The 15,583-nt window shown below is 46.1% G+C and overlaps 1 protein-coding gene across 1 annotated transcript in view; it reads right to left on the bottom strand.

Moving 5' to 3' along the window:
- IGSF9 (immunoglobulin superfamily member 9) overlaps positions 1-15,583 on the bottom strand; it is a 91,164-nt gene that overhangs the window by 18,942 nt on the left and 56,639 nt on the right. Inside the window, exons 13-16 of the mRNA XM_088467625.1 lie at positions 14,499-14,674; positions 14,085-14,335; positions 10,768-10,852; positions 7,329-7,502 (exon numbers count right to left, since the gene is read on the bottom strand). Coding sequence (XP_088323751.1) covers positions 7,329-7,502; positions 10,768-10,852; positions 14,085-14,335; positions 14,499-14,674 — 686 coding nt within the window. The remainder of the gene's footprint in view (positions 1-7,328; positions 7,503-10,767; positions 10,853-14,084; positions 14,336-14,498; positions 14,675-15,583) is intronic.

The raw sequence follows: 15,583 nt of genomic DNA, 5'->3' as shown, positions 1-15,583 counted from the left end.
ATCCTGTATCTAGCAAGGTAGCCCTATCTCCCCAACTGTTCCATGTTATCATACATCCTGTATCTAGCAAGGTAGCCCTATCTCCCCAACTGTTCCATGTTATCAGACATCCTGCATCTAGGCAAGGTAGCCCTATCTCCCCAACTGTTCCATGTTATCAGGCATCCTGTATCTACCAAGGTAGCCCTATCTCCCCAACTGTTCCATGTGATCAGGCATCCTGTATCTAGCAAGGTATCCCTATCTCCCCAACTGTTCCTTGTTATCATACATCCTGTATCTAGCAAAGTAACCCTATCTCCCCAACTGTTCCCTGTTATCAGACATCCTGTATCTAGCAAGGTATCCCTATCTCCCCAACTGTTCCATGTTATCAGGCATCCTGTATCTAGCAAGGTAGCCCTATCTCCCCAACTGTTCCCTGTTATCAGACATCCTGTATCTAGCAAGGTAGCCCTATCTCCCCAACTGTTCCATGTTATCATACATCCTGTATCTAGCAAGGTAGCCCTATCTCCCCAACTGTTCCATGTTATCAGACATCCTGCATCTAGGCAAGGTATCCCTATCTCCCCAACTGTTCCATGTTATCATACATCCTGTATCTAGTAAGGTAGCCCTATCTCCCCAACTGTTCCATGTTATCATACATCCTGTATCTAGCGAGGTAGCCCTATCTCCCCAACTGTTCCCTGTTATCAGACATCCTGTATCTAGCAAGGTAGCCCTATCTCCCCAACTGTTCCCTGTTATCAGACATCCTGTATCTAGCAAGGTAGCCCTATCTCCCCAACTGTTCCATGTTATCATACATCCTGTATCTAGCAAGGTAGCCCTATCTCCCCAACTGTTCCAAGTTATCAGACATCCTGAATCTAGCAAGGTAGCCCTATCTCCCCAACTGTTCCATATTATCATACATCCTGTATCTAGCGAGGTAGCCCTATCTCCCCAACTGTTCCATGTTATCAGACATCCTGTATCTAGCAAGGTAGCCCTATCTCCCCAACTGTTCCATGTTATCATACATCCTGTATCTAGTAAGGTAGCCCTATCTCCCCAACTGTTCCCTGTTATCAGACATCCTGTATCTAGCAAGGTAGCCCTATCTCCCCAACTGTTCCAAGTTATCATACATCCTGTATCTAGCAAGGTATCCCTATCTCCCTAACTGTTCCATGCTATCAGGCATCCTGTATCTAGCAAGGTAGCCCTATCTCCCCAACTGTTCCATGTTATCAGGCATCCTGTATCTAGCAAGGTAGCCCTATCTCCCCAACTGTTCCATGTTATCAGGCATCCTGTATCTAGCAAGGTAGCCCTATCTCCCCAACTGTTCCCTGTTATCAGACATCCTGTATCTAGCAAGGTATCCCTATCTCCCCAACTGTTCCATGTTATCAGGCATCCTGTATCTAGCAAGGTAGCCCTATCTCCCCAACTGTTCCATGTTATCATACATCCTGTATCTAGCAAGGTAGCTCTATCTCCCCAACTGTTCCATGTTATCAGGCATCCTGTATCTAGCAAGGTAGCCCTATCTCCCCAACTGTTCCATGTTATCAGGCATTCTGTATCTAGCAAGGTATCCCTATGTCCCCAACTGTTCCCTGTTATCAGGCATCCTGTATCTAGCAAGGTACCCCTATCTCCCCAACTGTTCCATGTTATCAGGCATCCTGTATCTACCAAGGTAGTTCTATCTCCCCAACTGTTCCATGTTATCAGACATCCTGTATCTAGCAAGGTAGCCCTATCTCCCCAACTGTTCCATGTTATCAGGCATCCTGTATCTAGCAAGGTACCCCTATCTCCCCAACTGTTCCATGTTATCAGGCATCCTGTATCTACCAAGGTAGTTCTATCTCCCCAACTGTTCCATGTTATCAGACATCCTGTATCTAGCAAGGTAGCCTCACTCCCCAACTGTTCCATGTTATCAGGCATCCTGTATCTAGCAAGGTACCCCTATCTCCCCAACTGTTCCATGTTATCAGGCATCCTGTATCTAGCAAGGTACCCCTATCTCCCCAACTGTTCCATGTTATCAGGCATCCTGTATCTAGCAAGGTAGCCCTATCTCCCCAACTGTTCCCGGTTATCAGGCATCCTGTATCTAGCAAGGTAGCCCTATCTCCCCAACTGTTCCCTGTTATCAGACATCCTGTATCTAGCAAGGTATCCCTATCTCCCTAACTGTTCCATGTTATCAGGCATCCTGTATCTTGCAAGGTAGCCCTATCTCCCCAACTGTTCCATGTTATCACTATCAGGCATCCTGTATCTATCGAGGTAGCCCTATCTCCCCAACTGTTCCCTGTTATCAGGCATCCTGTATCTAGCAAGGTATCCCTATCTCCCAACTGTTCCATGTTATCAGGCATCCTGTATCTAGCAAGGTACCCCTATCTCCCCAACTGTTCCATGTTATCAGGCATCCTGTATCTAGCAAGGTAGCCCTATCTCCCCAACTGTTCCCTGTTATCAGGCATCCTGTATCTAGCAAGGTAGCCCTATCTCCCCAACTGTTCCATGTTATCAGGCATCCTGTATCTAGCAAGGTATCCCTATCTCCCCAACTGTTCCATGTTATCAGACATCCTGCATCTAGGCAAGGTATCCCTATCTCCCCAACTGTTCCATGTTATCATACATCCTGTATCTAGTAAGGTAGCCCTATCTCCCCAACTGTTCCATGTTATCATACATCCTGTATCTAGTAAGGTAGCCCTATCTCCCCAACTGTTCCCTGTTATCAGACATCCTGTATCTAGCAAGGTAGCCCTATCTCCCCAACTGTTCCCTGTTATCAGACATCCTGTATCTAGCAAGGTAGCCCTATCTCCCCAACTGTTCCATGTTATCATACATCCTGTATCTAGCAAGGTAGCCCTATCTCCCCAACTGTTCCAAGTTATCAGACATCCTGAATCTAGCAAGGTAGCCCTATCTCCCCAACTGTTCCATATTATCATACATCCTGTATCTAGCGAGGTAGCCCTATCTCCCCAACTGTTCCATGTTATCAGACATCCTGTATCTAGCAAGGTAGCCCTATCTCCCCAACTGTTCCATGTTATCATACATCCTGTATCTAGTAAGGTAGCCCTATCTCCCCAACTGTTCCCTGTTATCAGACATCCTGTATCTAGCAAGGTAGCCCTATCTCCCCAACTGTTCCAAGTTATCATACATCCTGTATCTAGCAAGGTATCCCTATCTCCCTAACTGTTCCATGCTATCAGGCATCCTGTATCTAGCAAGGTAGCCCTATCTCCCCAACTGTTCCATGTTATCAGGCATCCTGTATCTAGCAAGGTAGCCCTATCTCCCCAACTGTTCCCTGTTATCAGACATCCTGTATCTAGCAAGGTATCCCTATCTCCCCAACTGTTCCATGTTATCAGGCATCCTGTATCTAGCAAGGTAGCCCTATCTCCCCAACTGTTCCATGTTATCATACATCCTGTATCTAGCAAGGTAGCTCTATCTCCCCAACTGTTCCATGTTATCAGGCATCCTGTATCTAGCAAGGTAGCCCTATCTCCCCAACTGTTCCATGTTATCAGGCATCCTGTATCTAGCAAGGTAGCCCTATCTCCCCAACTGTTCCATGTTATCAGGCATCCTGTATCTAGCAAGGTATCCCTATGTCCCCAACTGTTCCCTGTTATCAGGCATCCTGTATCTAGCAAGGTACCCCTATCTCCCCAACTGTTCCATGTTATCAGGCATCCTGTATCTACCAAGGTAGTTCTATCTCCCCAACTGTTCCATGTTATCAGACATCCTGTATCTAGCAAGGTAGCCCTATCTCCCCAACTGTTCCCTGTTATCAGGCATCCTGTATCTAGCAAGGTACCCCTATCTCCCCAACTGTTCCATGTTATCAGGCATCCTGTATCTAGCAAGGTAGCCCTATCTCCCCAACTGTTCCATGTTATCAGGCATCCTGTATCTAGCAAGGTACCCCTATCTCCCCAACTGTTCCATGTTATCAGGCATCCTGTATCTAGCAAGGTAGCCCTATCTCCCCAACTGTTCCCGGTTATCAGGCATCCTGTATCTAGCAAGGTAGCCCTATCTCCCCAACTGTTCCCTGTTATCAGACATCCTGTATCTAGCAAGGTATCCCTATCTCCCTAACTGTTCTATGTTATCAGGCATCCTGTATCTAGCAAGGTATCCCTATCTCCCTAACTGTTCCATGTTATCAGGCATCCTGTATCTTGCAAGGTAGCCCTATCTCCCCAACTGTTCCATGTTATCACTATCAGGCATCCTGTATCTATCGAGGTAGCCCTATCTCCCCAACTGTTCCATGTTATCAGACATCCTGCATCTAGGCAAGGTATCCCTATCTCCCCAACTGTTCCATGTTATCATACATCCTGTATCTAGTAAGGTAGCCCTATCTCCCCAACTGTTCCATGTTATCATACATCCTGTATCTAGTAAGGTAGCCCTATCTCCCCAACTGTTCCCTGTTATCAGACATCCTGTATCTAGCAAGGTAGCCCTATCTCCCCAACTGTTCCCTGTTATCAGACATCCTGTATCTAGCAAGGTAGCCCTATCTCCCCAACTGTTCCATGTTATCATACATCCTGTATCTAGCAAGGTAGCCCTATCTCCCCAACTGTTCCAAGTTATCAGACATCCTGAATCTAGCAAGGTAGCCCTATCTCCCCAACTGTTCCATATTATCATACATCCTGTATCTAGCGAGGTAGCCCTATCTCCCCAACTGTTCCATGTTATCAGACATCCTGTATCTAGCAAGGTAGCCCTATCTCCCCAACTGTTCCATGTTATCATACATCCTGTATCTAGTAAGGTAGCCCTATCTCCCCAACTGTTCCCTGTTATCAGACATCCTGTATCTAGCAAGGTAGCCCTATCTCCCCAACTGTTCCAAGTTATCATACATCCTGTATCTAGCAAGGTATCCCTATCTCCCTAACTGTTCCATGCTATCAGGCATCCTGTATCTAGCAAGGTAGCCCTATCTCCCCAACTGTTCCATGTTATCAGGCATCCTGTATCTAGCAAGGTAGCCCTATCTCCCCAACTGTTCCATGTTATCAGGCATCCTGTATCTAGCAAGGTAGCCCTATCTCCCCAACTGTTCCCTGTTATCAGACATCCTGTATCTAGCAAGGTATCCCTATCTCCCCAACTGTTCCATGTTATCAGGCATCCTGTATCTAGCAAGGTAGCCCTATCTCCCCAACTGTTCCATGTTATCATACATCCTGTATCTAGCAAGGTAGCTCTATCTCCCCAACTGTTCCATGTTATCAGGCATCCTGTATCTAGCAAGGTAGCCCTATCTCCCCAACTGTTCCATGTTATCAGGCATTCTGTATCTAGCAAGGTATCCCTATGTCCCCAACTGTTCCCTGTTATCAGGCATCCTGTATCTAGCAAGGTACCCCTATCTCCCCAACTGTTCCATGTTATCAGGCATCCTGTATCTACCAAGGTAGTTCTATCTCCCCAACTGTTCCATGTTATCAGACATCCTGTATCTAGCAAGGTAGCCCTATCTCCCCAACTGTTCCATGTTATCAGGCATCCTGTATCTAGCAAGGTACCCCTATCTCCCCAACTGTTCCATGTTATCAGGCATCCTGTATCTACCAAGGTAGTTCTATCTCCCCAACTGTTCCATGTTATCAGACATCCTGTATCTAGCAAGGTAGCCCTATCTCCCCAACTGTTCCATGTTATCAGGCATCCTGTATCTAGCAAGGTACCCCTATCTCCCCAACTGTTCCATGTTATCAGGCATCCTGTATCTAGCAAGGTACCCCTATCTCCCCAACTGTTCCATGTTATCAGGCATCCTGTATCTAGCAAGGTAGCCCTATCTCCCCAACTGTTCCCGGTTATCAGGCATCCTGTATCTAGCAAGGTAGCCCTATCTCCCCAACTGTTCCCTGTTATCAGACATCCTGTATCTAGCAAGGTATCCCTATCTCCCTAACTGTTCCATGTTATCAGGCATCCTGTATCTTGCAAGGTAGCCCTATCTCCCCAACTGTTCCATGTTATCACTATCAGGCATCCTGTATCTATCGAGGTAGCCCTATCTCCCCAACTGTTCCCTGTTATCAGGCATCCTGTATCTAGCAAGGTATCCCTATCTCCCAACTGTTCCATGTTATCAGGCATCCTGTATCTAGCAAGGTACCCCTATCTCCCCAACTGTTCCATGTTATCAGGCATCCTGTATCTAGCAAGGTAGCCCTATCTCCCCAACTGTTCCCTGTTATCAGGCATCCTGTATCTAGCAAGGTAGCCCTATCTCCCCAACTGTTCCATGTTATCAGGCATCCTGTATCTAGCAAGGTATCCCTATCTCCCCAACTGTTCCATGTTATCATACATCCTGTATCTAGCAAGGTATTCCTATCTCCCCAACTGTTCCATGTTATCAGGCATCCTGTATCTAGCAAGGTAGCCCTATCTCCCCAACTGTTCCATGTGATCAGGCATCCTGTATCTAGCAAGGTATCCCTATCTCCCCAACTGTTCCATGTTATCATACATCCTGTATCAAGCAAGGTAGCTCTATCTCCCTAACTGTTCCATGTGATCAGGCATCCTGTATGTAGCGAGGTATCCCTATCTCCCCAACTGTTCCATGTTATCATACATCGTGTATCTAGCAAGGTAGCTCTATCTCCCCAACTGTTCCATGTTATCATACATCGTGTATCTAGCAAGGTAGCCCCATCTCCCCAACTGTTCCATGTTATCATACATCCTGTATCTAGCAAGGTAGCCCTATCTCCCCAACTGTTCCATGTTATCAGGCATCCTGTATCTAGCAAGGTAGCCCTATCTCCCCAACTGTTCCATGTTATCAGGCATCCGGTATCTAGCGAGGTAGACACTACAGACATTTTTTGGAATCGTTTATCTTGTATCTTCCAGGTAGACAAATCTCCAACCATTACTCTTATCACAGATCCTGTATCTATATAGGCAGATGTTATCTCTTCATCCATACAGTGATGTCAAGTTGACCTATTCCTTGAAGCATACCTTCATGTCACATAACATGTATCTAGACATAGCTCCATTATCATACCGCACTGTCACAGACCTTGGCCATCGCTAGCTAGACCTGTCTACAAACCGATACCTGGCTCTATGTAATCATTCCCTGCAGTTATGCATCTTGTAACCAGCTGGTATCTCGTTTACAGGACTTGTCTCAAAAGACATCACACTCTCCTCCATCTGGCTGGGTCCCTCACACATCTGCTGCTGGACACACCTCCTCTCTAGCTAGGTACCCAACTAGTCTCCCGTCATACCTTGCTGCCTCCGTTTGCGTCGACGTCTGATCCGGCGCCGGTTCATCAAGCAGGCAACAATGGTGCTGAGGATAATTGCCAGGGTAAGGAAACAGGCACCCCCGACCACACCGGCCATCAGGGACTTCTGCTGGTCCTCCGGGAGCTCTGTATGCGATGGGTACACTCTCATACCTATATAAAAGATCAATAACTATGATTAGCTTGAGACCAAGAGCCGACAGCTGAAAAGATCTAAATCCTAATTAGAGGATAAGTATACACACAAAAAAGTTTTTGGTGGAGATCAAGACAAGATAAACTATCTTTACCTCCAGTGTATCATTCTTCCAATATGACAGGGGGTTAAAAGGGTATTTTCTATCCAATATATCCCACTCACCGTCTTACAGCATGACCTATGTTAGTGCATGGATGTGGGTTAGACTTTCCCAGAAATATGGTAGTGTTCAGTAAGAAAAAATTTTTTTATGAATAAGCAGAGCTGTCACGACTTTACAGAAACATGCAACGAACTGCGGCCCCTCTACAACATTTATAGACATTTTTTGTAGATTAGCTCCATTTGCACCCAAAAAAAACCCATCTTTTTTTTTTTTTTCCTTTGTGTCAATCAAAGTATAGTTCACTTATCATCTCCATTGTACATTTAGGATCTGTCTTCCTTACATTCCGGGCAAAAACAGTGGCTCAAATATTACAGCATGCACGCTGCAGGCGGTGTGAGAATTTTTGTGATGCGTCTTCGAATTTGAAAATGGCTGCATTAGGTCCAGTGTCTGTCTGTTTTGCGAGTTATGGACGGACCAATCACAGCTGACTGAGACGCTCTGGTAACTACAGATCTGCTAAACGCAAGATGCTGCTGATTACCCAAACATCAGCCATGTATATATAATGGGATGGTAGTATAATGATTGTGTCAAATACGCAATTTGCTTGACTATCATTACCCAGAATCCTCTCGTGTAATCCTGGACGTGTTACACATAATACTTTAATACATTATACTGGAATGTTTCCTAAAAAACCTCTGTACTTGGACTGAATAAAATATATTTAACATCGTAAGTGCTCGAGATATGAAGTGTTTATAAGTAGATAGATTCTTGACCATCGATCTTGGCAGTGATTAATTAATAATCTCTTTATATCTAAAACATATGACTAAAATAATATACTGACTACAGCGACTGACATATAGAACATAGGAATCAGATCACATGATAGCACTTTAAATAGATAGCCAGATATTTTTTGTTTTGAGTTAATATTTTCCGAGTGATAACTCGCTAACGCGTTTATGTAATGCCGACAGATCAGAAACACCTCTATACAGACTCACACTTAGACTGCAGCAGTAGTAAATTCAGAACAAAGGCCCTCATTCAGAGCCGTTCGCTATTTGCGGTCGTTCGTTCAAAAACAAGGGGTGGCTATTCAAATGATCCGTTCGCAAATTGCAGTCTGTTCACACCTCTAAGTCTGAACGAGCGAGCAAAACATACGCTCGTTTATTTGTTAAAAACGCCCCCTGGCCGCACGCACCATACGTCATGTCCGCTATTTATTAGATTAATCGAGTACATCGACCAGCGTATGAACTGCTCGCTATTCTTGTGGTTGGTGTTTGCTACCACAAATTTGCGAGCAGTTCTGGCTATAAAATAACCCAGTGACGTGGTCAATGACGCTGCTGTATTAATTATGCACACCCATAATACGCCCGTTTTGACCTTTAAGCACGCCTGCGTTCGGATCTCCACTCCCCGTTTTCAAGCACCTTCCCCTGTTACCACCCACATACGCCTCATTCTGTCACTCAAAATAGCAGGCACTCGCTATATAGCGTACAAACGATTTTTGGCCGCACTGACTGGTTCGCGCATGCGTACTAAAAACCGTACGCATGCGCAGATGTGCAAACATCGCTCGGAACGAGCGTACTGCCACTAACGAGCGGCTCTGAATGAGGGACAATATACTTTTCAAATGATTTTATTTGTAAATGGGGTCAATATTTCATTAAAACAAAAATGTCCCCTAACCTAGCCCTCCCCCCCCCCGCGGCTGTCCGTTCCCGGCTTACCTTCGATCGGGATGCCGGGCATCGGGCTCCCGGCGTAGGTAAAATGACAGGTGCCGGGATATCGATGCCTGTCATTAGAGCCTTGCCAGGATTAGACAGTCGGGATGCCGTCAGTCGGCATTTAGACCGACTGCATACCCTCTGAAACAGACCCCAATATACACTGTAGCCCTGGTGGAAAATCTGAAGTGTCTATTTAGTACAAGTTCCTTGCCAGGGTGATATACAGCCTTAGAGGTGGCCGTTTAGGACATGGGAGGCAGTGCCGCGCACCAGCGACCTTGCTGCGTGTATTCTATATGGTTACACGCTCATTGCGATTAGTGTGAATTTAATGTTTGCTGGGTTATAGATATGACAACATGAAATGCAATCGCCACCAATGTGTATAACTGTAGCATTAGCAATCCATGGACCTGATCCAGCGATGTTCTGTGGGTATCACGGGCGTGTCTGAGAACACTGCTGCCTTCCCAATCGCACATTCACAGCCTCAGAGGCCGATGTTTAGTTGGATTAGGGGTGAGTAGCTAGAGTAGACCCTGGGCTAACGCAAATGTCGATGGTGAGACCGATGTTGTGTCGATGTTGGAGTGCTTACAATCTCTATCCCAAATGCACAGACCATGCAGCCTGAAAGTGGGCGTCTCACAGCTCGTACCGTTCTTCGCCTCGCCCCATTGAGAGTACGGACGACATCAAGGGCGATCGCTGCCACAATATGCAAATCAGGGCACAGCGGGTGCCGCCCCTCGTTATAAATTCGTGCACACAGAAGTAAATCTTGTTTTAGTGATTTAGCTATGCAATGCTAATAGAGTGTAAGCTCTGGGAACACACCCAGGACCTTCCGAATACTATTTGCTAGTAAAATAAAAACGGACAACTTGCAGATGTTGGGAATCTTATGGCACAAATTAGGAGCACAACGGTAAAATTAGTCATGTGACAGCTAATGCCCTGGGCAGTGGTCATATTCGCTCCATGAATGACCACAAGAGAGTATTCGGGGTGTATTTACTAAAGGTCAATTTTAAATCAACTTAAAATCGATGAAATACGATCACATCGACGGTGTATTTCTGGGGCTAAATCACACATTTACCAACAATTTTTGATTTGGCTTTTTAAGTATCAGTAAATGTATGATTTAGCCCCACAAATACATCATTGATATCAATAAATTTTTAGTGATTTTAATAAATCGACGTTTAGTAAATACACTGTTTGCATCATAGACATCAAGGTAAGCTGACCTCATGTGGATGGATGTGGCGCCATCTAGTGGCAGCTTGTATTACAGCACAAGCCTCTGCAGCATACAGCTTGTAATGTGTCCTTCCAACTCACCTGCCGTGGAGATATTTACGGAGTTACTGGGCTCGCTGATGTAATCGCCAGCAAATGCCACCAGGCGGAACTCATACATGGCGTCCTGGAAGAGAAATATATTTTATCCAATGCAATGCGCAGTTCTGTAAATCACATACAAGTTCTAGAACTTACACCGAGTGTTCTCTCTAAATTGAGCAATCTAGGAATAGGTGTTGAAAACAAAACAATGGTAGGAAAAAACAGCCGCTGTGCTGGGTTGCACTGTACAGCAGATTGTCAGTGTAGCCTCCTGAGATTGGGGCCTCCACTACATTACACCGAGCTTTATCCTGGTTTTATTGCCAGATCACTCGTCTGAGAAAGAACATTGTATGCCCTAGCGGTGGGTACAGAAGACCCTCTAATGAGCGTAGCGCACTGGTGTAAGCGGATGAAGAATTGTGGACGGAGGTGAGAGGCTGCTGCAGAACCTCTTACGCTCGGGATCTGTCCATTCTCAGGATTCCAAAGAGTGGCGATATGACCAGCACATAGCCATATGTGCGCCCCTGTATCCACGTGCGCTATACAAATCTTCATTTGTTAGCTTATCTCTGCTTGTATGCTGTGTAGAATGGAAAAGTGAACCAGCGACGACATTGCCCATAGCAACCAATCGGCACCTACCTATCATTTTATAGACTGTACTTGATAAATACTACCTGGAGATTGATTGGTTGCTATGGGCAACTTCCCCATCTCTTCACTGCTTCATACATCAAAACCTCAATTAGTAATATGGTCACTGCTACTGTAGAAATTAAACGGGTTACATGTGTTCCTGTGCTGCCTGGCTTTATGTGCGTCTGTATACTGAACAAACGCTAGCGGTGTGGTACGGACCAGGGACACGGGGACCAGTATGGATATATTGTATGCATCTTGTCAGGACCCGGCGTTATCAGCTTCCAGAGGGCGACATCAGTACTGTCCTTCTGTGACTGCTTTGTACCTCCATACTTCCCCGGAGCGCCCACATTCAGACGACGCCCAGGTAGGTGCGTACGTCGGAATCCTCATTGGCTGCAATGTTGCTCCTGGAAACGTGTGGAATGCGTTCGGTGTGCGCCTGTGACATCATCTAACTCTCTATTTTAGTGCATTCTTGTCTGGAGCCTGAGGAGTATATTTACTAAGGTCTGGATTTTTAGAAGAGGAGATGTTGCCCACAGCAACCAATCAGATTCTACTTAACATCTATCTAGCACCATCTAGAAGATAATAGCTAGAATCTGATTGGTTGCTATGGGCAACATCTCCACTTCTAAAAACCCTCACCTTAGTAAATATACCCCTAAGTGTCAGGTTTCCTACCATGTATTAGTGCCTTGTAGTTGGACCGACCAGCTCTTGGCTCGGATTATTTGCTTGTGACCCTGGGTTTGTTAAACTGATTCGCAGTCTGTACTGCCGGCCCTGCCCTCGGCTGATGTTGGACCTCATTTTGTCCCTTGTCTGTAGTGTCAACTTCTCCCCATAGAGGCTCAGGCTAAGCCAGTGGGTTTATCTCAGTGACGTACATTTACAAGGGTTCCTGGTGAACGCCGGGGCTGCCATTATAACCCCAGGTGAGCAGCAGACATCACTAGTAAATGGAGATACAGGAAGTAACCAAATCAAAATGGTCGCAGTGATGACCAGGCCCGGATTAAGGGTCACATGGGCCTGGGGCTGACAATGATCAGGGGCCTATTTTGAATAGTGGAGAAGCTGTGACCAGGGCCATGGGGGTGTGGCCCGTGCTGTGAGGGTGGGGCCAGTGCTGTGTGGGTGTGGCTACTGCCATGTGGGCTGTACACCCTCTACACTATCAGCACCAATATCTCCCTAAATATGTAAAAGTATAAAAATTGCTTCATTTTGTGGGGAAAATAGAAATAACATTTTAATATTGATGATTTATGGCCGTTCGTGGGGACCAGCTGGACGGCTGGTCATCCTCATGCTGCCTTTTTGTTTGGAGACCTTGGGCTGTAGTCCCATCTGTCCCATAGTTAATCTGGACCTGGTGATGAGCTTCAGGCCGCGTTGGCGTTGTGTACCTGCAATGCCCGTAGCTGGTCAAACCCATTTCTGAGGAGATCTGCAGTATTGTAAGGACTTCCTGAACCAATGCTCCATCCAGTTCCACTTGAGAACCTGGATTCCCGAATGTGGTCCTGCACCCACCTTTTCATCTCACTGCAGACTCTGCTGTTGGGCATCTACCATCCAGCTTTGGAAGCTATTCTACAGTCTTTGCTGATTAAACAGGTGGCACAGGGACCACACTAGAGATCCTTAGGTAAAGCCGGACACGCTGTGGATTATCTGCCAGACGTTTAGGCTTGAGGGTGTCCTATTAAAATGTGCCCCATATTTCGTTAGCCAATAAAAAAGCACTGAATGAGCCAATACAAAGTCTTCTGATTCAAATATTATCATCTTTACCAATAGCTCCGGTCCCTCATAGCCCCATGATAAAAGCCTTCTGTGATCAATCGCCTGCCTTCAACAGCATTTCTACCGAATCTTTCTCCATTGACGGTCAACAAGAGTTTAGCAGTCTGGGTTCCCATAGAAAATGATGATATTCACTGAATGGAAGGTCTATTGCTCCTGAAGATCCCTCGTAAGACAAACGATCGGATGTCAATGTTCTTCTTTGTTCCTCAGATCCGTCAAGGAGCCTCAGTGGAGCCCCCCTCCACTGAGGCTCCTTGACGGATCTGAGGAACAAAGAAGAACATTGACATTGGGGGGGGGAGAGGAATGGCATCACACATGTTCCTACATTTATGTCATTCAGGCTCCCCATGTTTATCGTGATTGCACCATTTAAGTGATGGGAGTTCCCATATGGGAGTAGTCGGGATTAGAAGTAGTAGAATTATGAAGGTCAGCCTTGCCCACCAAAGGGGGAAATGGGGGGGGTAGTAGATCTGCCACAGTGGGTCCTATTCTGAAACGATCAAGCGGGATTATCAAATCCAGTCAATCAGCAGCTGTAATAACCTATAGTTCAGACTTGTTCTGGCCCCGAGCAAATGCCCTCTCTACCCACTGTAAATCTGACCCTTAGCCTGCAGCTGTGTTAACTGGCCGGATATAGCAAATAAACCACTATATCTCAAACAAAAGGTCTTCATTTTCTCTTACGTATTGTTTCAATTAGCTAAAAAACAGGAGAACGGATTCTAATATCTATTCACTTATTCCCCCACTAGTTATAGCGCCATCTAGTGTTTCAATCTAAAACTATTTCTTTAGAACTCACAATCATGTTTGCCTAGGGTGCTGGGAACGCGTCTCACCTTAACCAGTCCAGGAACAAGCAGCTCGGTTTGAGTTGTCGGGATGGATTCGTCAAGAAGCTCCCAGGCTCCCTCGTCCCGCCTACACTCCAGGCCATAACCACGTAGCGGAAGGAAAGAGCGCAGAGGAGGGCCCCAAGTCAGCAGCACACCGCGGGACGTCTCATTGGCGGACAGGAAACGAGGAGGGGTGAGGGTGTCTCGAGGGTCTGTGGTGGGTACAGGAGGAGTCAAGGTGGTGGGTGGGACACCTGAGAGGCCAAAACAGTAGTGATTATTGAAGACAGAGGAGACCAGCAGTCGTGATAGATAAGAAGGGGGAGACAACCACTGGTGACGAGAGGGGAGAGGTAAACCATGCGAACGGCCAATAGACAGACAGGTTGGAAGTCTCTGTCTCTCCCGTTTACTCACTCAGAGGAGAGGCGGTCACGATTTCACTGAACGGGCCGCTTCCCAGCTTGTTCTGGGAGAGGACGCTAAACTGGTAGTCGCCGTCCGCCTGGAGGTTCTCCACCACCAGGTGATTGGCCCCAACGGGCGCGGAGAGGGAGATCCACTCGTGGTGCCCGTGAGACAGCCGCTTCACCCTGGCAGCAGCACAACAGACAAAACAGCCAACGCTGATCAGAGAGAGCCATGGTATGGGGAAGATTGAACGGATGCTCTAGATTCACTACGGGGTGTAATGACCAGGAGGACGGTAATGACTGAACTATCCCAAACCCTCCACCACATTAGTTCATAGACTACAATTATTACTGCCGGCAGTGTTCCATTAGCTATTCGCTCTCGGGTGTTATTACTTATTGTATTTAGGTCCATATAAGACTATAAGATCTTGGTGTGGACCTGTTGTCTCACTGGCCTCTATGAGTAAATTCTATCATCTTCTGGCCAGTGATTATCAGAGGTGCCCTTAGCTATTCTATAGGCATCACATGAAACAGTGTCTTTCTCCCCAAAAAAACGTAAACATCTGTATTACCAACCCCATGACAGTTACACCCCGTTTACTAATTGCTGCTTTATAATGACAACCAGTTTACTCATCACTAAGCTGAGGCTGTTGTAAAGATCAGTCCAGTGGTCGTCCCAAAGTAGCGTAACTGATGCGTTTCCTTGTGGAATAACCTACAACTTTATCTGAGGATGTTGCATTGTTCCACAACAAAACGCGTCGGGCACACTACTATGGGATTTCCACCGGACCGATCTTTATATCATCATCATCAGCATGAGTAAATCTACCCGACATAGAGTTAGTAGAACATGCAGGAGAAGCAGTTTGCACAGGAGAGGTCTACTAGGCAATAATTACCATTTTATAGCCACAGAGGAGCAATGAGGACATACTGCACAAGGAAACAATAGCTACTGGTACATAAATGATTTATGGTGGAACCAATTTTATTTGAACACCAGATTCCTGTGTGTAGTCCTACTGAAGTACAAAGCCCAAACCAGCTTGAAGCCTAACAATGATGTCGAAGAGGGCA

The sequence above is a fragment of the Taudactylus pleione genome, unplaced genomic scaffold (assembly GCF_031769625.1).
Source record: "Taudactylus pleione unplaced genomic scaffold, aTauple2 ptg000073l, whole genome shotgun sequence".
Classification (NCBI taxonomy): domain Eukaryota; kingdom Metazoa; phylum Chordata; class Amphibia; order Anura; family Myobatrachidae; genus Taudactylus; species Taudactylus pleione.
This window is presented reverse-complemented; position numbering and strand designations above follow the sequence as displayed.